A 21,919-nucleotide genomic window follows, 5' to 3' on the forward strand; every position below is an offset into this window, starting at 1 on the left:
TGAGTTTTCAAGAAAAAATACAAACGGATCCTGCCATCCTTATAATCTCAACCGGCCGATGGCTAAGCTAACCACTACCAACCAACACTAGGCCTAATTGCATCTGCTATTTTGCTGCTACGTAAATATTCATGCATTCTTGTCATGAGCCATGTTCTCTGGACGATTATATATCAAAAAGTGCCTCTTGCATTTCCTATAAGAACCCCTCGATTTTCATCTATTTCCATAAGCGCCCCCTCAATTTCCACTCTGTTTTCATAAGTGCAAAAAATATTTTAAGCGCCCGGGCGCTTATTCGCGCGAGTATGGTAATCAAAGATCTTGAAAACTAGTCTTTGCTGTATATTACCGTAGAGGGCGGACTACAATAATAACAAACCAGATTGACTCGACGACACACGACGACACTCGTGACGACGAGAAAGACCTTGATAGCAGGACTAAAGCAGAGCGCTAGGCCTAGTTTTAGGCACGGTTAGGTAAGTTAGCGATAAGTTTTATTGGTAAATTATTCCGTCATTTTAATTTACTCTATAAATTATTCAACTAAGATAAAAGTACTTCTCTACATATTAACCTAAGTAATTAAACAGGTAGTAGGCCTAGGCTAGGATGAGTTACTTTTTGACATAAGCTTTTTTTTTTATCTAGCGTAGGCCTAGGTTAAGTAGTATTGATTCTCATCATTCATACTTGATTGAAGCAGACTGGGCAGTCGGATACATACCGTTGATAGGAAGTGATCTTATGCGTGACGACGCATAAGATCATACACATACACTTTTCATATAGAAAAGTGTATGTTTATGCAGGAAATTTTGTTTATAATTTTGTGTGCGAAATACACACACATATATGTAAATTTATATTTACCTATGTAGCCTAGACTAGGCTAGGCCTACAGTAACTAGGCTAGGCTAGGCCTGGTCCCCATCCTGTAGGGCACACAGGACTTTATGGTTTGCACAGGGAGTTGTTTAATATCCTGGTTTGCCGTATTGATTTATTTTCAAAAGCAAGTAATTGGGCCTAGACTTTTTCAATGTTTGGTGAATTTCTGCTTGAAAAAATAAATAAAATATAAAAAAATATTTGAAAAATTATAATTATCCTTATGATGAGTTATGTCCATGTTCAGTCTTACAAATGCAAAATAATTTACTACTAGGTAGCCCAGGGCCTAGACTGATAGAACCGAAATTCTTGATTATTGAAATGCAAGCTCAACAGGACTACCCATCAAATAAAAAATTTTCAGTTTTTGTAAATTGCCGAATTCTTTGCTGTGGAAGTTGAAGAAAACCTCTTAGCAAAAAGTAGATCAAAACAAATTGGATTTTTATTTTTCACAATGGCAAGACATTTGGAGTAGAGTATAGTAGAACTCCCTCCTTTGGGACACCCCTATTAGGGGTACACTTTTTCAGCCATGAAATGAGGGAAGTATATATTTTACCACTACGACCAACCCCTATTCGGGGGACACCCCTATTAAGGGGACACTTTATTACATCCTGAAGATGTCCCCATTAATGTACCTCCTATTTTTATGTATTTATTATTAATATTATTATTTACTATGATTATTTAATTACTAATGTCTGTTTTTCTACTCAGTATAGAGCTAGGATACAGTAGTATTATTTAAAGAAGGTAAAACTTAATGCAGATAGTGAGAAAATAATCATGGCTGAAGAATACAAAACTGATGCAATTGCCGATGAAGATGAACCAATGATCAATTCCAATGGCAGTGACCATCAGCCAATCTTCTATACAGTAAAGGACAGGTAAACCTTTGTCTTATTCTTAACATTTTTTTTGCCTGTTATTTTATTATATGCTACACTCTCACAATGAAACATACCTTACATGACAAAACAGATTTTAATAATAGATATATCAATGATCTATGGTGCACTGAAATATGTGCAACCAGCTCTTAATATTGAGCATTTTTTTATTGCCTTTATATAGGACAAATGAAATCACCTGTCGAGCTAAACTACTATATTTATTACAGTACTAATTAGTACATATGGAGAGTATTTGTAGCTTTATAGTATCTAAACATAGATTTGTACATGTGGCAAAAACAAGCCAAACCAGTCACTCCTCACAGACAGTCAATTTTTAGTTATTAATACAGTATTTAATCAGTAAAATGAAAGTTAGAAAATGGTAAAAGAATCATTTAAATCCAACATTTTGTAATGAAGTTACAGGAGTTTAAAAATACAGCTGTTTAAAGAACAGTATAAATGAAGAATCAGCCTCTAAAGTTTATGATTTCAGCCATATAGGCAAAGACCAAACACCAAAAAAATATTGTTTTAACCTGGAAAATGGGGAAAACAGCAACATAGCATGATGTATAGATATATAAACTCGATTTTCGAGAATTGACTGGTTTGGCTTGTCTTCGCCACATATGAGGATAGCATGTAATAACAGTAGCTAAAATGTCTATGTACATCATGATGATAGCAGGTAATAATTACAATAGTAGCTATAGTATGTAAATCATATGATGCTGATAGCATGTTATAATATAGTAGCTATATTATCTACCGGTATGTGAATCTTAATTATGATGATAGCATGCAATAATAGCTGCTCTACAGTAAATACGTACATCATATCTTGATGGCAGCATTCCATATTAGTTGCTATAGTACTGTATGTATGTATGTATGTATGACTATCTTTATGGAAGAATCTTAAACATTTATTTTATTGTCCTTTCAGGTATAATATTGCATATGTCATATTCTATATATTTGGCATAACTTCAGTATTGCCATGGAACATGTTTATCACAGCAAATAAGGTAAGATATGATTTGTAACATTTTTTATTACTGTATTATCATTGTCATCATAATAATTATTATTAATATTACTGGTATCATTATTATTATTTATTTTTATAGTAATTTGTGTAAATCCGGATATTATAATAAGAAATTATTATTGTTATTATTATTATTTATTGTTGTTCTTGGTTTGCTTTTACTTTTTTATTTTTGTAATCAAAAGATAATTATATGTGCTTCAGGTAACAGTGCTATATAGCTGCACTGTTGTGATTTTATGGGGTAATGAGTGGTTTCCTAAAATGTTGATTCAATTGTTCATAAATGAGGCATGTTGTGGTAAAATGGCTAAGCTGTAGCAAAAATTGAAACTTAAGTTATTGGTTACTATTTCCAAATACCTGAGTATGTGATTTTTAAAATGAGGGGTCATTCATTGAAATTGGACATTTCAAGCCTAAGTTATTAGAAAGTGAAACTACAGCACTCTTTAGAGTCAAGATAAACAGGATTTTGAGTAATTGCCTTTCAAAGTTATTTGTACATACATTGTTTAATAGAATTAACTATCAAAATAACGTTAAATAAACAACTTGTTGACCATTTCCGGAACTAATACTTTGGATATGATTAATAAGACATTAAACTGTTGATCTATAGTGAAAAACAAATCTGGATTTTTAGGCAATTTTTTGAGCTCCCATATTTTATAGCTTATTTACCCAATACTGGCCTGTGCGGCAACTTAACCATTTCGCCATGACATGCCTCAAATTAATAAAATTGATATGTATTATATTTTTATAACATGTTATTATCTGCAATGTTCATTTTTAAATGATCATTTTTAGATAAATATTCAAATAATTTCATCTGCTTTTGTATGTACAGGTCTCCCTCTATGATTAAAAACCCCTCCTAATTAAAGACCATCTCCAATAAAAGACTACATTTCTGTGGTTCAAAATTAACAAAACGTCTTTTATATTTATCAAGCTACGTTCACATCAAGCCCGGATTCCGGTCCGTAGTCCAGAGAAAAAATCGTGAAAAATGGGATCAGTTGTAAATAATAGGACTGTTCACATCAAATTCATACGATTACTAATCCGGACTCCGGATCCAGATCGATGGATCTGAGAGCCATTTGTATCCTGCAATCATACGTTTTCTTTTCTTGACCAATCAGCAACAAGCTTGATTGGTTCGAACCAATCAAACGCATACGTACTTAACCCGAACAAAAAATGTAGCAACTCACGATTTTTTGTCCGGGCTCCGGACCAGATCCAGGCTTGATGAGAATGTAGCTTTATCCTAATTAGCGACCAAAGCTGCTAAAGACCGTGGAAACGCCAGTCCCAAAAGTGGTCTTCAATTGGATCAAGACCTTATAATTATTACAATGAAATTTAAATAATATATGATAGACGTTATAATTTTTTATTTTTTGGTAATTCTTTGCAGTATTATTCTGTTAAGTTTCAAGAAGATCGAAACAGTTCGGTTGATCAGTGTGCATTATTAGTTAATAACAACAAGACATACCTCCAAGAAAGCTTTGAAAATTATTTTGCTGTGGCGGCAATGATTCCTCAAGTTATAGCGTTAACACTGAACACTTTAGTGCAACATTCGTAAGTATTTACTGCCCTCTATACAGTCATTGGTAGTGGAATTGTAGCTTAATGGTTAAGATGCTTAACTCCAATCCCAGGGTCCTGGGTTCAAATCCTGTGACAGCATAGAATTTTTTCTCACGACTGAAAAACATATCCACTCAACAATGCTCTCTTTAAAACTTTGAATAAGAATGATAATTACAGTGACAAAAACAACGACAATAACATCAGTATCAATAATAATAATAATAATAATAAAAATAATAATAATAATAATTATAATAATAATAACAAAAATAGATAATACTGCATAAAAATAATTCAAAGAAATAAATAATTATCTGGGTTTTTTTTTTGTTGTTGTTGTTGTTTTTGTTTTTTTGTGTAAATTTTTTAATTTTATTTGTTGATATTATTATATTATTGTTTGTGCAGTATGTGTTTACTGTGTGTTTGTTTTTTTATATTATTTATTGATCCAATATGTTTTTTTGTGTCCTAATCAACTTTCTGTTGATTGCTTTTGCAGCATTTCTGTAAAAATTAGAATGCATGTGTCCATTTTGGGGATTCTGGTGATGTTCATAATGACCACTGCATTGACCATAGTAGACACACGCTCATGTAAGTAGTCTGTTGTTTAAGCTATCCTGTTACTTTATGTCTGCCACCCACTAGAAGTGGTTTGGCGCAGCAGGAATGGTTTGGTTTCCCAACCTCGAGGTCGGGATTTCAATCCCTCGCTATGCATTTCACTTGTTTTCTTGAGCAAGGCACTTTATCGTCATTGCTTCTCTCCACCGAGAAGTATAAATGGGTAACCGAGGAGGTTCGAGTGCAAAAATGCGCTGATATATTTCATGCAGCAAAGTACAGAATTTCTCCTATAGGTATTGTTCCAATGACCAGGGTAATAATTTGGAAAAGAGCTCTGAGACTTTAATTGTATAGAGCGCTATATAAAAGCTTACATACTACTACTGTTATTATTATTATTATTATTATTATTATTGTTATTATTATTATTTATTATTATGTTACTAAAACCTACCTTAGGGGAACTTAGACAATGGAGTAATTAGAGAACAATTAAAAAAACAAAGTTAAGAGGATAATAACACAGAAGATATTCCCCTTAAGTCCGGCTTAGCATATATTATTATACTGTTCTCTATACAGCTGTATGTTTAAACGCCTGTGACTTCATAATTAAATGTTGGATTTAAATGATTCTTTTACCATTACATAGCTCTCATTTTACTGTTTAACACTGTAGTAAAAGCAAAAAATTGATTTTTGCTGGGAGTAACTGGTTTGGCTCGTCTTTGCCACGTACGTTTACTAGAAAATATAATTTTAATAAACAATAGTTTCTCAAGTGAACAAGTCTTATATCCATAGTGGTGCAATAAACTATTTGTAAACTTAAAGGTTTGCTGTCAAATGCTACTATGTTTGCTAATTACCAAGTTGGGAAATCACAGACGAATAAATCACAAACTACATATTGGTGGCGCTCTCAGTGACAGTGCCATAAATTCCCTGACTGGGGCCTGGACCGTCTGCTGGTACCGATTACTGTCGGTGCCCATTTTGTAGTGGCACCTTAGTGCAGTCATCTTGAAATGCTTTATCTTGCAATGTGTTGGGAATCAACAACGATGATAATGATGAATATGTAATTAAGCTTTGTTAACGTGATTTTGTTTTACTATATATAGGGCAAGAAGTGTTTTTCATTATCACACTGGTTTCCGTAGTCATCGTTAATGGTAAGAATATTTTCAGTGTTCAAACTTTTTACCATTACACCGGGGTAGGGTGTTACCCCAGTGTATTGGTCTATTCAGTCCCTGTCCCTGCAGATATGCCACAAATAAGATAGTGATTAAGTTCACTTATTGACATATCCTTGGCTCTCGTGCATAAAGAAATGAAATGAAAAAAATGAAATGAAATAAAAAAAACTCAATTTGGTTTTAATTGTGTATATTGTGTTTCAATCTCCTTGATGATAATTGTGTTTTTTAAACATGGCCAACATGTAGGTTTTAAATTATAAACATCACTTTTTAAAATTATTTTCATATAACTTGGTAATTAAAAAAGTTGCATAGGTAGAATGAATAAGATACCAGTTACTTCTGTTTACAAATTTTTTTGTAAACACACGCATGTTATAGGGATAGACACATGACCCCTACTTACCTTTTGTTCTATATCCACACCGGTACAGTATTAGTTACACATTGTAATTTATATTTTAAACTAACAATGTAAACTACAACCCAGGCACAGGTCTAGTTACTTGTGTATTAACCTGAAGATCAAGAACTCTGTGTATATACCATCTAATGAAGCATGTATATGGCTGAGCTTTTAAATACAAAAACCTTAGAATTTATTTATATTGGAATGCCAATGCCAAAAATTACTTTTTGTATCAAAGCCATGTTGGTTGAGTGATTGATTGATTGATATTTTTTTTTTTTAACAGTACTATCTGCTATATTTTCTGGAACTGTCTTTGGTCTCGGTGGTATTTTTCCTCCAAAGTATACCCAGGGCTTGATGGCTGGACAGGGCCTAGGCGGATCTCTCCCAGCTATAATCAGCATATTAACCACTGCTGGTAAGATTGATATGTTCTGTTTGGTAATACAGTAGTATGATAATTTAAAACTATTGTTTTAAATAACTTTAAAATAGTGTCATCACATTTTGGAGATTTTAATTTTTAAAAATAATAATGTAAAACATAATCACAAGTTTATTATTTGGGTATTTATGTACATGATTTTTAAAATTTAATTTATTTAAATACTGTCTATTAATTATAATGTTATAGTTGTTATACTAGCATGCAATGGCGTTTTTAGGGGTACAGTATTTAAATGGGGGACTGGTGGGGGGGGGGGGGCCCGGGGGGGCACGATAATAATATTAAGGGGTGCTGACTTGGAAATGATGTGCTTGGAAGCCATACCCACCAAGAACTATTGTTGCCTCTTGACTCAATTTCCCTTTTCAAAGATAATACCTATCCGTATATACTGTATATTGCCATTCTGCGATTACTGTGCATGTGTGTGTAATAATAATAATAATAATAATAAAGTAAGAACTTATATAGCGCCATTTAAAAAACCGAAGTAATTATCAGTGGCGCTTCATGTTATTGTTGGAATAAGTGCGTTTTGAGTGATTTTTTAAATAAAGGAATTGATGTTGATTTTTTAATGTGAAGTGGTAGTGCGTTCCAGAGTGTGGCTGCAGCAAATGAAAATGATCTGTGTCCGAAGGTCTTAGTGTTGGTGCGAGGGACAGAAATTAAATTGAGATCAGATGAACGTAGGGAACGGCCAGGCACATATTTGGGAAGAAGTTGATTAATGTATGTGTATAGATTTAAAATGGTTACAGTATACTATAACATGTTTAATTTAGTAAATACTTAACTGAATGTAAATTTTGTTGAAGCTGACTTCAGTGGGGGTGTATATGGGGAGCAAACTATTTTTTTGGTGCATCCTTGCATAAACACTCTTCCTGGAAATGTTACTGCTAACATGTTTATTATCACTTTTATTTGTGTCTAGTGGGCCATGATTATTGCACCAGTGCCTTTGCCTATTTCTTATGTGCAGTATTTTCAGTAATAGCAGCATTTGTTGCATTTCAAGTTCTAATCAAGTTGAAGTATGCTGACGTCTTTTTGAATCAAATGGGTAAATAAAAAACTGATAGTTTGGTTTTTTTTTCTGTTTTAGCAGACAGTTTCAATGTTAAGAATATTTAACTAGATTTCTTCTTTTTTTTGCGATAATGATGTTTAAGTATTTCCTTCTCAATAACTCCTTAAGTAGTTTCTTCTCAAATATTGCTTTAAACTTTAATCTTGGGTTATTGTTTGCAAAGGCCACTGGCATGGGAAATAACCCATTAAAATACTAGTTATATTCAGTGGTGGATCCAGGAATTTGAAATAGAGAGGGCCCTGGGAGAGAATTTTACAGATAGAGTCCACGTACCTCATCCCCACCATGGTTGGGGCTGAGATAAAAAAAATTATGATTATAGCACCCCTAGATTACCAGAAATGGCACTCTCAGACATAAATTTGATTAAAATTACATTATTTTCTCACTTTTTTATATATATATATATTTTTGAAAAATTCAGGGGCCCAGGCCAGCATGCCCTCCCCCCCCCCTCTTCAATCCGCCACTGATGTTATAGGTGAAAGGTTGTACTAACTGGGCCATAATGTGATCTAACAAGATGACCTTTATATGACATTCTAAGAATATACTGCAAATACAAAACTTAGACTTAGATTATTATAAGGTATAGTTAACTGTAGATGTTTTGATTAATAAGTTTTTTAATGATTTTCCACCTCATTGGTTTACATCTTAGGCTGTTGTTTATGAATATTTGGCAATGTTTTTCTTTGTTTTAATAATCAGATTTTATGTAAAATATCTCTTTTTTGCAGATATAAGAAGGCATGAAGAATCAGATAACAAAGATTACAGCGGCAGTTGGGAAACTAAACTAACCATAAAACCACCATTCCTATCAATTTTAATAAAGGTAAGTTAATAAAATACAAAAGACCTTAAGCTGGTTATAGACATACCTCCGCTCAATACATTGTAATTTCATACCTTGACTCGGTATTTCGGAACAAAGAAATTTGAACACATCACTCCGATCTTCCAAGAGTTCCATTGGCTACCTGTTCCTTTCAGGAGCATCTTCAAGATTTTGCTCATTACTTTTAAGACATTGAAAGGTAAAGGCCCAGGGTCCTTGTAACCTGCTGGTGTGGTACGCACCATAAAAAAAACTCTCCACTTTGGTACTGACATTCATGAGGTGATAGGTCATTTGTGGTTGCGGCTCCCCGTTTAATATTGCTTTCTTTAAAGAGCTCTCAAGACACTTCTTCCGTCTGCTGCTATTGGAGTTTATATTTTGTCTTGCTTGCAAACTTAATTTGTTTAGCTAGATACCCAATTACTCGAGCAACTGTGAGTTATGAATAAGCTGGCCCTTGTGCCTCAAATTTCCTGGAAATGGTGCGGTAATGTGTGTGGTGTTTCTTGTCTGGTACCTTTTATGGTTACGGTGGCTTTAGTGACCTTCCTTCTTTTGCAGTGGATAAGTACGGTTTATAATTCTTTATTATTATTATTATTATTGAGAAATTACTGTACTTTCTCTGATATAAGCCCACCCCTATAATTTACGCCCAGGTATGATTTGAATGAGTAGCTTAGCTGACATTCACAAATACCCTTAAAGAAATCTAGTATTTGCTTTGAATTAGGCATGCAGTATTGAAAAAATTGCCTTTTTATTGACAAGGAGATTCCCTAGGTTTAAGTCCAAAATTGGCCCAAATTTGTGTTCAAGGGGTGTGCTTATACCAGAGAAACTACGGTTGTTGGCTGAGCTACAAAAAATTGACAATTGGTAAGTCAAGTCTTGAACAGATACAATTAATGTTCAGCAAAATGTGTTCAGTCTTTCATATTTATTTATATTATGCCTTCAAATTAAGGCCTACCAATATTGCAATCATTTTCTTTTCTTATTAATCATTGTATTTTAGGATTTCACTGTAGTAACCACTATTTTCTTTTTTTTTTATAGATTCTACACCCAGCAGTGATGGTAATGTTGATATTTATGATTACTTTATCATGCTTTCCAGGAATCGTCTCCAATATACAATCCAGCAATAGTTCAGCCAAATCACAATGGACAGGTAATTTGGTTTAATATGCAAAGTAGATGCTAATTTATTCATGTAAATTAATCAAATTTGATTATGCAAAACATGCTAATGTATCCATGGAAGCATTGTAAACTGAAAGGTAACCTGATCTGATTTCCAAATGTCATTTTTTTTTTTTTGCTCTATGCAAAATATATGCTAATTTATACATGTACTGCAAAGTTCAATTCCGTGTTGTGCGATGCAGCTGAACGCGATTAATTGTCGGGGACAGTCTGAAGACGTCATGAGAAATATTAAACATGTTTAATATTCTACGATGCGACTGCCCCCGGAGCTGATGCGACAACTCACTCAGAGCCGATTCGACTACAATTCGCATCAGACTGCATTGTACGACGCTGTCTGAGTTGGCCTTGCGCAATATAAATTGTGTATTTTCTTTCCTCCATGAGTTGTTATTATCTCAGGGTTCATTCATTTCATCTTTTTTTTTCTTCCAATGTTTTAGATGTCTACTTCACAGCTGTTACATGCTTTCTACTTTTCAATCTAATGGATTGGTTTGGACGCTCCATGTCTGGTTTTGTACAATGGGTATGCACTCCATATTCATCAAATAGATAGATATTTATTTATTTAGTATTTATTTATTTAGTCAGTCAGTCTGTCAGTCAGTCTTTCTATCTTCAGGTTTTGTATTTATTTATTTGTTTCATTAGGTATTGTATTTATTTATTTGTTTCTTTAGGTATTGTATTTATTTATTACTTTATCTTTATTATTATTATCGTTATTATTGTTATTATACGATTTATATATATTGTTTTCTAAATTATAATTCTATGTATTAATTCTTTTCCAACAGTCTCAGCTTAACAGCTTGCTTTATATGAGTTCCCTTTTCCATATATCTTGAATCAGATGTCCCAGATCTCACAGAATATAATGCATGAACATTGAGTTACAACGGACAATTTCTTAAATTAATTCCGTTTTTTCTATGAAATAAGTAATTAAAATCCAGTTTTAGTGTAATGTAAAGTTGTTTTCCCAAGTTTCCTTTATAATAGGTTTGCACATAAATCATTGGCATTGGCAAAGATTCATAAATTAATAAAGAACACAACTCATTCTAGAAAAATAACAAAGGATTTTTTTTTTTGAATATGTTTCGGGTGAGAATTTACCCATCTAATCTTATCACAAAAACATACTAAAATATAAGTTGTAGATTTAAATGTTGTACTTGTATTCCCAATGTTTGAACTCTTACATTTTATGTGTAGTGATTTTTTCCCCCTTTTTTCTCTCTTTCAGCCAAAAGAAACCAGTTCAATGCTTTTAAGTGTACTCGTTGTCCTTCGATGTGGCTTTATTCCACTGTTTATGTTGTGCAATATTGAAGCCAGTAATCTGCCTCTTATCTTTGCCCATGATGCTTATCCAATTATATTCATGGTCATTTTTGCTTTCTCCAATGGCTACCTTGGTAGTTTATGTATGATGTATGGACCCAGGTAAGCTAGCCATCAAATTTTTCCAATTACCGTAAATCCTCTATCTCCAATAAGCGCCACACTAAACATGATTTTTTATTGTTTCGAAGTGCCGCTCTCGAATTTCGGTCTATTTTGAATAAGTGCCGTGGTACTTAATCAAGAATACATATTACCCTGTGTGTAATGAAACAGGGTTTTAAATACAATGTATACAATGTTCAAATAACACAGACACAAATATATGTGTATGTTTATAAACGTTTATATACAATGAAGTAGGGGCCTAGGATAGGCCTACCGAACTATGGGAATGCATGAGATATTTGAAATTGGAATGGGCATGGAAAGCACCACGCCATCATTTTTTAATGAGCGCCGCTCTAGAATAAGCATCACTCTTGAATAAGCACCGCACTGAAGCCTCCAAAAATTTTATAAGCATCACAGTGCTTATTTGAGAATTTACGGTATGCCTAATTTAAAGTCAATATTTGCAAGCCATACACTGGACTTTTGCCAGAGTAAACGCTGCCAATGCACACACAATTAGGGTGGAGGGTGAATTTATAACCAAGGCAAGCTTATACCCAAGTAACTACAGTAATTAAGACATTTGCCGTGCAATGTATGACCTTGCTTCAATTACTCTGACAATCATGTAAAACCTTATCTCATTACTTTATTTTGATTTGTAGAAAAGTGCGAAAGGATTACCGTGAAACTGCTGGCAACATGATGGCACTGTTCCTGTCGTTAGGATTGGCATTTGGCTCGCTAGTTTCCTTTGCGTTGAGAATGGTGATTTTAAAAGGTTAAAATTACACAGTTAAGCACATCCCGACGGCACACTTCCTTCCAGATTGCATTGTTCGTGTTGCTGGAATTCGCATTTTTCTCACTGCTTTCCTTTGGGAACAATATCAAGCACATGCTGACAGCACTGTTCCTTCCTGATGGCACTGTTCTTTCCAAATAAGCATTTGAAACCCCTAAATTGCCATACTTTGTAGGGGCGCTCAACCACGCCTCCCGTTCCAACTTTAACATATTTAAAAAAAAACTAAAGCCTAATAGTTTTATTTTTGTATATTTTTTTATATCTTCCCTTTATCTTTCACTTTTTTATTGTGTGTACACCTAATATTTATTCCCGAATACTGCAACTTATAATAGCATGCAAGAGTGGATTTGTGGGTTGGGGGGGCACTGGCACTGAACTGTCCCCGGAGGTTTTTTTAGGTCACCTAGAAAACAAAAATTTCCCCAAACCCAGACCCCTTAGGATAGTGTGACCCCCTCTTCGGACGTCTCTGGATCCGCCCCTTGCATGTTCAATTCAGTGTTCTTTTTTCACATAATTGTGAAAGTGCACAATATAAATATGATATAAACATATATAAAAACAAGAAATATTTATTTAACTTGTAATTATCGTTTTTTATTTTCTTCTTTTCATGTATTTCATGTACAATCATCAATAATTTTTTAGTACACTGAATCAATGTTTTTTATAGCTATGATTGAACAACCCTTCAAGATTTACTTTTGTATGGTAGTCTAAATTTTTTTTAATTATAATGAAAATACAAATTTATACTTGCGAGTACTATTTCCCGCTAATGTCAAAAGCAAGGTATTAAAAAAGCCTACATGCTATTCATACTAATATGGTATTTTGAACCTGCCGATCTACAGGATTCTGTTAAACTATTTTGAATTGGAAGCATTTCAATATGATTTAGAACCCTCTCATCCAAAATACTGTAGTTGAAACACACCATTAGGCAAGATTTTTTATATAAATGTATATATATACATGTGTATATGTATATATATATGTATATGTATGTATGTATGTGTATATATATATATACACATATATGTATGTATATGTGTGTATATGTGTATGTATGTGTATACACATATATATATATACATATATACATATACATATATACACATACTGTACATATATATATATACATACATATATACATACAAGATCTGACGTCAGCCAAGAAGTGATTTAGCCTTTCTCAAACAAACCTGCATGTTTAACTAACAAACAAAGGCAAATGATATACGTAATTATAATGCACATTTGGAAAAATATATTTCTTCAAAATGAAATACTTCTATGCAACAAATTCCATTCACTCACCAAGCTGTCTACTTTAATCATAAACCACTACATGTATATCTTCATAATTACAGTACAAAATATTTCAAAAACATACGTACACAACAACCCCTACAACAACCATATTTCCTTTAATATCACTGTACACGACATCACACCTTTTCTAACTGTTAATGTGAACATAACAAAAAAGGTCTGTGATGATGCATATAACTTTAAACCTTTTTTTATGCTCAATACATGTAACAACACTCCACACAACCTCCACTCACTAACAGCACTTAAACATTGCCAGCTATTGTCAAGTGGGCTATTGCATCATTGATGCTCTCGTTTATAACTTGTTTCGCTGCCCGCCTGTAATAATCTTGAATAAAAATAAAATTTTATTTTTGGCCAGTTAGCATACCTGCCACCACTATAAAAATGGAAATGTTTATTTGTTTTTATTACTTCTGCTTCCCCCTTGAAATCTCCCAAAAAAGGTACAGAACCTTATAATCCTATATTAATTAAAGTAGGGTAAAGAGCTTATTGTAGCTGCAGAATCCAGGGGGATTTTTCGCATTGACCCCTCCACTTAAGCTTTCCTTTTGGTATGGTACATCTAGACCATTATTGAAAAGAATCCATTGGAATGAGTCTACAGAATTGTGGTTTATCCTTTGCATGTTAATTAGTATGGCAACAGTGGCGGATTCAGGCATAAAAGAAAATTATAGTTAAGTTTAGGTCTGAGAGTACCATATCCGGGCATGTAGAGGTGCTATACTCATAAGTTTTCTTTACACTCTCCGTCTGTAAAAGTCGCTCCATTGGTCCCCCTGGATCCGCCACTGGTTAAAGGACTATTTGTATTAGCATAAAACTGACAAATTCAATTACACATTTTGAATGGCTGAATCGGCATACAGTACTTAAGTTATTCAATTGAAAATTTGAATGGGAAAAAATGTTGTCAAAAATGGACAGTTGAATAATACCTTGAATTGGTTGGTAATAAATTCAAATATTTTTTGTAGTAAAATGCCTATAAATCAGCAAGTCAATAAAATATTTTATTGTTTAAAATGAGTTATTAAAAATTTTACTTGAATTTTTTAGGTGTTTTTCAGTTCTTCTGGCAGACAGTATATCTTTAATAATATTACAAAAAAAAATCATCATATTAAAACATTTTGCCATTATTTTGTTGCTTTCCTTATGTTGGTATAATGACTGTACTGTATATGTGTTTGGAAGTAGGATCTTTAATTAAGATGATAATGTAGAACTTGAATTGATAGAGTTATATGCACAATTAAATATGTTAATGAGTTAACAGTATTATCAGATGATGTGTTCTGTTTTCATTAATATCATGCTTATAGAGTACCACAGATAATAAAACGAAATGCGTTCCAATATAATTGAAAATAAGCACACCAAAGTCAGATGCGCAATAAATTTACAATGTACGGCTTGACTTCATTCCTACACACACATTTTATAGTATTTAATCAACCTATTGTTCCAAAAGTGTAAAATATATTTTATTACAATTTTTGTGATTGATTAATCTTCGATAAATCAAATTGAAGCCATATGGCCCAAATATGACGTATGTGTTCACGACTTCGTCTCCAGTACCTCTTCAAAATCATGACTGGTGAAGGCGTGATCACGGGAATGCAGCATAAATTGCTGCTTGCGTATAGAAGCGTTTTATACAGAATAAATATGTAATAACTACTACATTTTTTTAATTATTAATCAGCATTATTGCTGAATATTTAGGATAAAACATAAATATCTACAAATCATCTACCTATATTTACAGTTTATACAAAGTCGGACACATTTATAACCACTTTTTTCTTTGCTTTTGAGAAAAATATAAAAATTCTAGGAATATAAATATAAAACATAGAATTTTACATTAAAATTACTCAGACAGTATTTTCATTTGTAGTCTTTCTTGGGTTCAGGGAGATTACTTTCGATTCGGTTTTCCTCCTTCAAGTACGTTCAAAAGTTTCCCTCGTGTCATTTCGCGTGCTGAAATAGAGATAAGTCATCAAGCTAAATGTAATTGCTATCGTCTCAGTATTGTTGAATCACTCATGTTGAGTACTGTACCTATGTATATTCTTGTATTTATGGACTTTTCGGGAGTAATCAAGCTGAACAGGGCCAGAAATATGCACATGTCTGCATTTCCTATAAACGCACGCACGCACACACTGTCTTTTTGACCCTAGCAACAATATCCAAGGGGTGGGGTTTATGGAAAGGTCAGTTGTTGACCCTCTTTACAGACGACTGTCATACGAGGTAGCGTGTGCCCGGATTTATATGTATTTGTATCAAGTCATTTTTGCACAGAATGAGTTGACTATAGCTGAGCATTGGGAATACATAACATTACATAGGATGCATGCCATCACAAAAACAGCACACTGTCGCTCTAGGTTAAACCAAGTACTGTAATTAGCATAAGAATGTGCCAGTATTGTACACTTTAGTACAGAGAAGCTGTAATACTTTTACGCATAACTTTGGAAATAATAAATAGATTCTAGAAAATGACCCATCATTTTAAAGCTTATAATATGGAGAATAAGAATATGTATCTTTTTTTTTCATTATTATTATAATTATTATATTTATTATTACTACTACTATTATTATTATTATTTTTATTATTATTATTATTACTATATGTAATTGAAGTGTAATTTTTTTTTTGTCTAATTTTATTTGGGGTCACTATGAGACAGGTTTTATGTGGTAGTTTGGCACAACGGTTGGGGCTCAGACTTTCAATCATAAGGTCGGGGTTTCGAGTCTCCGCTGTGCAGATTCGCTTGTGTCCTTGCGCAAGGCACTTTAGCTACATTGCTTCAGTCCACCCAGCTGTATCAATGGGTACCAGCAATCTGCTGGGGACAAACCTGCGATGGACTAGTGTCCCGTCCAGGGGGAGTACAACTCTCATCCGCTTCACACTACAGAAACTGGGGATAAGCTCCAGCCCTATGAGCCCCAGTGGCTCAGAAAGGATTTAGTTAGTTAATGAGACAGGTTTTACTTCTAATTTTGATCCCAGTAATGGTCTTATTATTTATATCAAACATAACAAAAGTTTATTATGTATTTCATAATATCTATTATTGTAATTTTCTTCTTTGACCATTATGCAATAAATGTTAATGAATCTGAAAAATATTAAAAGGCCAATTTTCATTTTTTTAGTCACTGATGCTGATTTTTGCAATGGCAAGCCTCATACAATACTATTTCCATGTGAACTTCTATTCAACAAAGTATAAGATTATGTGAACTTACATTCATCTAAACCTAGCTGATAAGCTAGATTCTGAAGATCTCGGACTTTTTCCATTAAATTCTTAGTTGTTAGACTTCCAAGCTCTAGAATAATAAATAAAATAATATTAATTGTATTGATATGACTAGTGTTGATACACTACAACAAAATCATTCAAACAAATAATAACCATGATACTCAGACCTGTTACCAGGTTCATGGGAAGGGGTTCCCCTATAGGCCTATGTTTCTTTAATAAACAAAGTTCTGATAAAATGATACTACAGTAGTTCTGTCAAATTCCCGCCCCCCACATCCCCCAGTTACAGGCTTGGTACTGTATGTTGATTGAAAAACTTCTATCACTGGATTGTTTCTTAAGCAGTGCAGTTGTGTTAATATAACCCACAATTGCATTTACCATACACCTGTTTACTGAAAACTTGTGACAGTAGAACCCCTACTAAGGGGACACTTTGGACCAAAAAAATTGTCCCCCCATAATAGGGGTGTCCCCTGAATAGGGTTAAAATATATATTTTCTCTTGTTTTGTGGCCAAAAAAGTGTCCACTTAATAGGGGTGTTCCAACGGAGGTGAAGAAGAGCATTCCAGAGATGGGGAAGCTTGCCATGATGACATGCTGTCTCACCTGTCAACATATCGATGTCATTTTGTTCCAAATCCGATTCCCATGGCGGTGATGTGTGTGATGTTATTGGCTAAAACAAAAGACAAACACAATTATTATGAATTTCCTAATCTTACAATAAAATGCACAATTTAGTGTTTATTTTGCCAGCTGAAACTCAATTTAGCCTACCCTTAGGGTTGGAATGCGCCCTCACTAAACCATTACAAAAATACTTTGTAAACAAATAGGCGTACTACTGGCTAAATAAACACTACCTAAAACAGATAACAATAAATAATCATTTTTGTCCATTTCATTTCCAAATACAAATAATTATTCAGATTGTTTTTTACACTTACACTTTCCATTGCAGCAAAATCGGAAATCCCAGGAACTAAATGAGTCAGAAGAAATGATAAGAAATTCAAACAATTAGTTTCGTTTAATGAACAACACAAGCTTGCATAGTTATTGAGATAAGATAAGGGGGAGAGATTCAGATGTAGCAAGGAATTTTAAACAGTTTAAAAGTCCTTGGCTGTATGTTCAAACGTTAAGATATTTTAAATTTCAGATTTATTCAATGGCCTCCAAGTAGAACATATAAAATTTAATAATATATAGATATACAGTAAAATATAAAGAATAAAAAACGACAAAAATTCAATGAAATGGACATCAATATATTAAAATAATAATATGATAATAATATAATAATTTTTAGCAAATAGAGACTCCAAACTAGATCTCAGAGACCTCTTAGGAGTATAAGGATTAATTAGTTGCGAAATAAAAATTGGTGAGAAATTATGAAGAGATTTTAAAATAAATAACAAAATCTTGAAAGTGATTCTCTGTGTTACAAGAAGCCAATGAAGGTGCCTTAACACAGAATAGACAGAATAAAATACTTCTCCATGACATCATAGATGTTAAGCTCCAAAAATTAACTATACTTCTTAAGCCTCCAAATCACATATTCAGCTAGTTCCCTCCTGTAATCATTAAATTACTGTAGTTGGTGTTAGAAGAATGTTATGTTTTTTGGTTTTTTTTATGGAAAATAAATCAATACACTACTTACTTTGTTCCTGCCATAAGTCTGGTGAGGCCCTATCCAACTTTTCAAAGCTTAGAAGGGTCTTCTCAATTTCTGTGAAGATATTAATAACATAAAACTTGTATACCATAAAACCTTGAATAGAAGCCCAATGGGCTTAATCTTGAGAAGAAACCTATCTCGGAAAAAAAAACCCATGGGCTTCTTTTCAAGAGAGCATGGGTATCTTTCGAGATAGTACAGTACATACACTGTACATGTATTCAAAGAAACAAAACAAAAATTTAAAAACAGCTTAGTTTAAACCAGGGGCAGGCATAGAAATCAGTTGGAGGGCCAAAGTGAATTTTTGGTTTAACATCGACGCCCGCACCCAAACATTGATGTTTCCAGTGAGCTTCCAAAAACCTTGAAGCACTGCTTCTACACCACTTTATTCTCAGTTTAAATGTTACCTTTTACATATGATCGGTGTCGGGCCGTAAAAACACTTTTCTGGCCACTGTCGCTTGGCGGGCCACACACATGGGGTTTTTAATTCATTTTCGCGGGCCGCAAAAAATCGCTGTCAGGTCGCATGTGGTTTATACAGTACTTTAGGTGATTTTATTTTAGTTTATTTCTTCAATCAGAGATGTATAAAAACATAAAACAAAGACAAAGTCAATTATAACATCAATTATAAAAATAGCCATAAAAATATAAGTATTAATATCAGGCCTTGGGCCGAGCTTAGTCTTTTTAGAATTTTAAATCTAATAAAAATATACAATTACAAAATTATCAAAAATCAAACATTTGTTATTTTTTGTTTTTTGTTTACTGTACAATTCTTTGATTGTATTGTAGTCCTAGCTATAGTTCTAGCCTCTGCTCAACAATTTTAACAGGGCTTAGACCTAGACTTGAGAGTCTAGGCCTACCCTACTTCTTGGGATAGGCCCTAGCCTAGGCTTGCAGCCCGTCGGCGTCTGGCTGGGCAGCCTGTTCTTTCTAGGCCTAGGCTAGTTAGGACCTAAATAGGTTGGCCTACCTAGGACTCCAACTAATTAAATAAACTTCCAAAATTGGGAAACGATGTCTAAGTTTATCAACTATGTACTGTATTTAATAACAGCAAATACTGCGTAAATTAAACAAAAACTTATTGAAACCTACCCGCACTTGGTGATGCCATTTTGATTTGATGTTAGTTTGAGAGTTAGCGCCCTCTGCCGAGGAAATGACTTGCACACATTTTCAGAAGTTTAGGCGCGCGGATCCATTAGGACTCAGGAGGGGGAGGGGGAGGGGGTAGACGCCGTACAGCATCTGTATTATCACAATGAGCTTCGACAAGGCTTTCAAATTGGGATGTTAACCAACTTGAAAATGTTACTAAAATTTTGAAATCATGGAAATCAAAGGAAAGTAGGCATAGGCCTAATTAAATAATAACAATAAGCATAAACTATGGTTATATATAAAGAAGTTGACAATGCAATAAAGTTTAGGAAAAATGCTTCACGAATACACAGGAAATATCCTAAAAGTAATGACAAAGACGATGCTACTAGTGAATTTCTATTGAGAAATTATCTGAATAAGCCTATGCCAAATCCTTAAAACAAAACAAAAAATAGTAAAATCAACCATAATTGCAAATATAGGTGGACCAAGTTGTGGGAGTCTCTTAGAGCTTCAAAACAAGGATCAAATGGTCAATTGTATAAAATCACCTTAAAGTTATTACGGAACAAAATAAACTTAATCAGAGAGCAAACAACATTGGTAAACATTAAAATACATGTGAATACTGATCGCATCATCAATACTATCAATATAATAATTTAATAGCCTACTTATATTTAGAAGATTCGTAATGAGTGAAGTTTAACAAAGGTTTATCAGACACTACAACTGAACCTACAAAAATTTGATTTAAATTTCTTAAAAGATATTGAATTCGGTAGAGATATTGTTTCACTTGCTCTGGCACATACCAAAACTAATAAGGTACTAGGCCAGGATGGTATCATCACAAACTCGAGCTTTTGAAGAATGGTGGTGATTATTATTGAGTCATCACTTTGTTACATGTTTCAACAAATTATGCAATTGGAGGAAATTCCAACTGAATAATGGAATAAATCTATTATAAAAAATTCCTTTATTTAATAAAGGCAGTAGACCATAGATTTAGATAATTACAAAATAATATCTTTGACCTCATGTATCTAAAATTTTCAATAGAGTTCAGTTATTGCTTTTTCAATATAATTTTCTGGAAGAGGAAAATGTCCTTTCGGAAGTTTAGGGAGGTTTTCGGTCTCAACATAGATGAGGACCATATTTTCACAAGCGGCATTATGTGGAGAATTAGGTTGGACGCCTGGACGCCATTATTGTCCATAACCCACAATAGGCCTATATCAAGAAAAATATTTTTACCGCTTTAGAATGGATGTGCTCGTGAACGATGTCCTAACATAGTGATTAGATCACTTATTAATTATTTTAATTCATATCACATGAAATTCCGTTATAAATCTGTTAAAATCAGTTAAAAGTATGGTACTCTTACTAATATGATTAATAGGCCTAATAATTAATATATTGTTCATCCTATAATAATTGGTTTGTGACATTAAAACAATTTTTTTTGGGAAAATACTAACAAAAATGGTTATAGGCCCTATTTAACATTACACAAAGTCAAAATCTAAACTTTGCCTTGAATGTTACTTCCTTGACAGAGCCACTTTTAATGGTGCCCGTCTCAAATTTGAAGCTCGTTAATACTCGGCCTCTGGTTAAATTAAGTAAATGGACCGAAGATAATTGATGGCCTTTGTACCCTATGTAACTCTGGAAGATCTCATTCATTATTTATGGGTATCAATTAAAAATAGGCCTACGATTTAATTACCTGTAATGAAAATGATATATGGGAGATATTCTGCTATAGCAATTATGAAAACAAACTTTCATATGTTCTTGGGGGGATTCACTTTTTCTAAATATGTTGGTGGAGTTTCGACAGTTTTTTTGGAAATTTTACACAATCATGGCAAAAACGAAAAGAACTGAAATTTCTTACATTTGCAAATTT

General features: G+C 33.3%; 2 protein-coding genes across 3 annotated transcripts; one reads left to right on the forward strand and one right to left on the reverse strand.

Annotated features, from left to right (window-relative positions):
• Window positions 1–374: 374 nt before the first annotated feature.
• LOC117116103 (equilibrative nucleoside transporter 1-like) lies at window positions 375–12,709 on the forward strand. 2 transcript variants are annotated; one of them, XM_033260056.1, is made up of 13 exons: window positions 375–482; window positions 1,621–1,793; window positions 2,752–2,833; window positions 4,286–4,455; window positions 4,970–5,064; window positions 6,162–6,212; window positions 6,938–7,072; window positions 8,040–8,168; window positions 8,939–9,036; window positions 10,102–10,216; window positions 10,698–10,783; window positions 11,507–11,706; window positions 12,384–12,709. In XM_033260056.1, exons 2-13 carry the CDS (start codon window positions 1,690–1,692, stop codon window positions 12,502–12,504), a joined length of 1,386 nt encoding a protein of 461 aa, XP_033115947.1. In that variant the 5' UTR covers window positions 375–482; window positions 1,621–1,689; the 3' UTR covers window positions 12,505–12,709. The 2 variants fall into 2 exon arrangements, with proteins under 2 accessions (XP_033115947.1, XP_033115948.1); XM_033260057.1 differs by having other exon boundaries at window positions 1,626–1,793.
• Window positions 12,710–14,210: 1,501 nt separating this feature from the next.
• Window positions 14,211–20,038, reverse strand: LOC117116072 (protein lin-52 homolog). The gene is made up of 6 exons (XM_033260014.1): window positions 19,987–20,038; window positions 18,853–18,921; window positions 18,128–18,162; window positions 17,787–17,856; window positions 17,156–17,239; window positions 14,211–15,865 (listed from the first exon to the last, which is right to left on the reverse strand). The coding sequence occupies exons 1-6, from the start codon at window positions 20,003–20,005 to the stop codon at window positions 15,801–15,803; spliced, it is 342 nt and encodes a 113-aa protein (XP_033115905.1). The 5' UTR covers window positions 20,006–20,038; the 3' UTR covers window positions 14,211–15,800.
• Between the last annotated feature and the right edge of the window lie 1,881 nt (window positions 20,039–21,919).

This window comes from Anneissia japonica, unplaced genomic scaffold (assembly GCF_011630105.1).
Source record: "Anneissia japonica isolate Jap-2015-1 unplaced genomic scaffold, ASM1163010v1 scaffold287743_len2803612_cov181, whole genome shotgun sequence".
NCBI lineage: Eukaryota > Metazoa > Echinodermata > Crinoidea > Comatulida > Comatulidae > Anneissia > Anneissia japonica.

Coding starts and splice junctions, on each gene's coding strand:
- LOC117116103 (XM_033260056.1), top strand. CDS start 1,690: ATGGCTGAAGAATACAAAACTGATGCAATTGCCGATGAAGATGAACCA. Junction 4,456..4,969: donor AACACTTTAGTGCAACATTC/GTAAGTATTTAC, acceptor TTGCTTTTGCAG/CATTTCTGTAAAAATTAGAA. Junction 8,169..8,938: donor CGTCTTTTTGAATCAAATGG/GTAAATAAAAAA, acceptor TCTTTTTTGCAG/ATATAAGAAGGCATGAAGAA.
- LOC117116072 (XM_033260014.1), bottom strand. Junction 17,857..18,127: donor ATTTTGCTGCAATGGAAAGT/GTAAGTGTAAAA, acceptor CTTTTGTTTTAG/CCAATAACATCACACACATC. Junction 15,866..17,155: donor TCAGCTAGGTTTAGATGAAT/GTAAGTTCACAT, acceptor TCTCTATTTCAG/CACGCGAAATGACACGAGGG.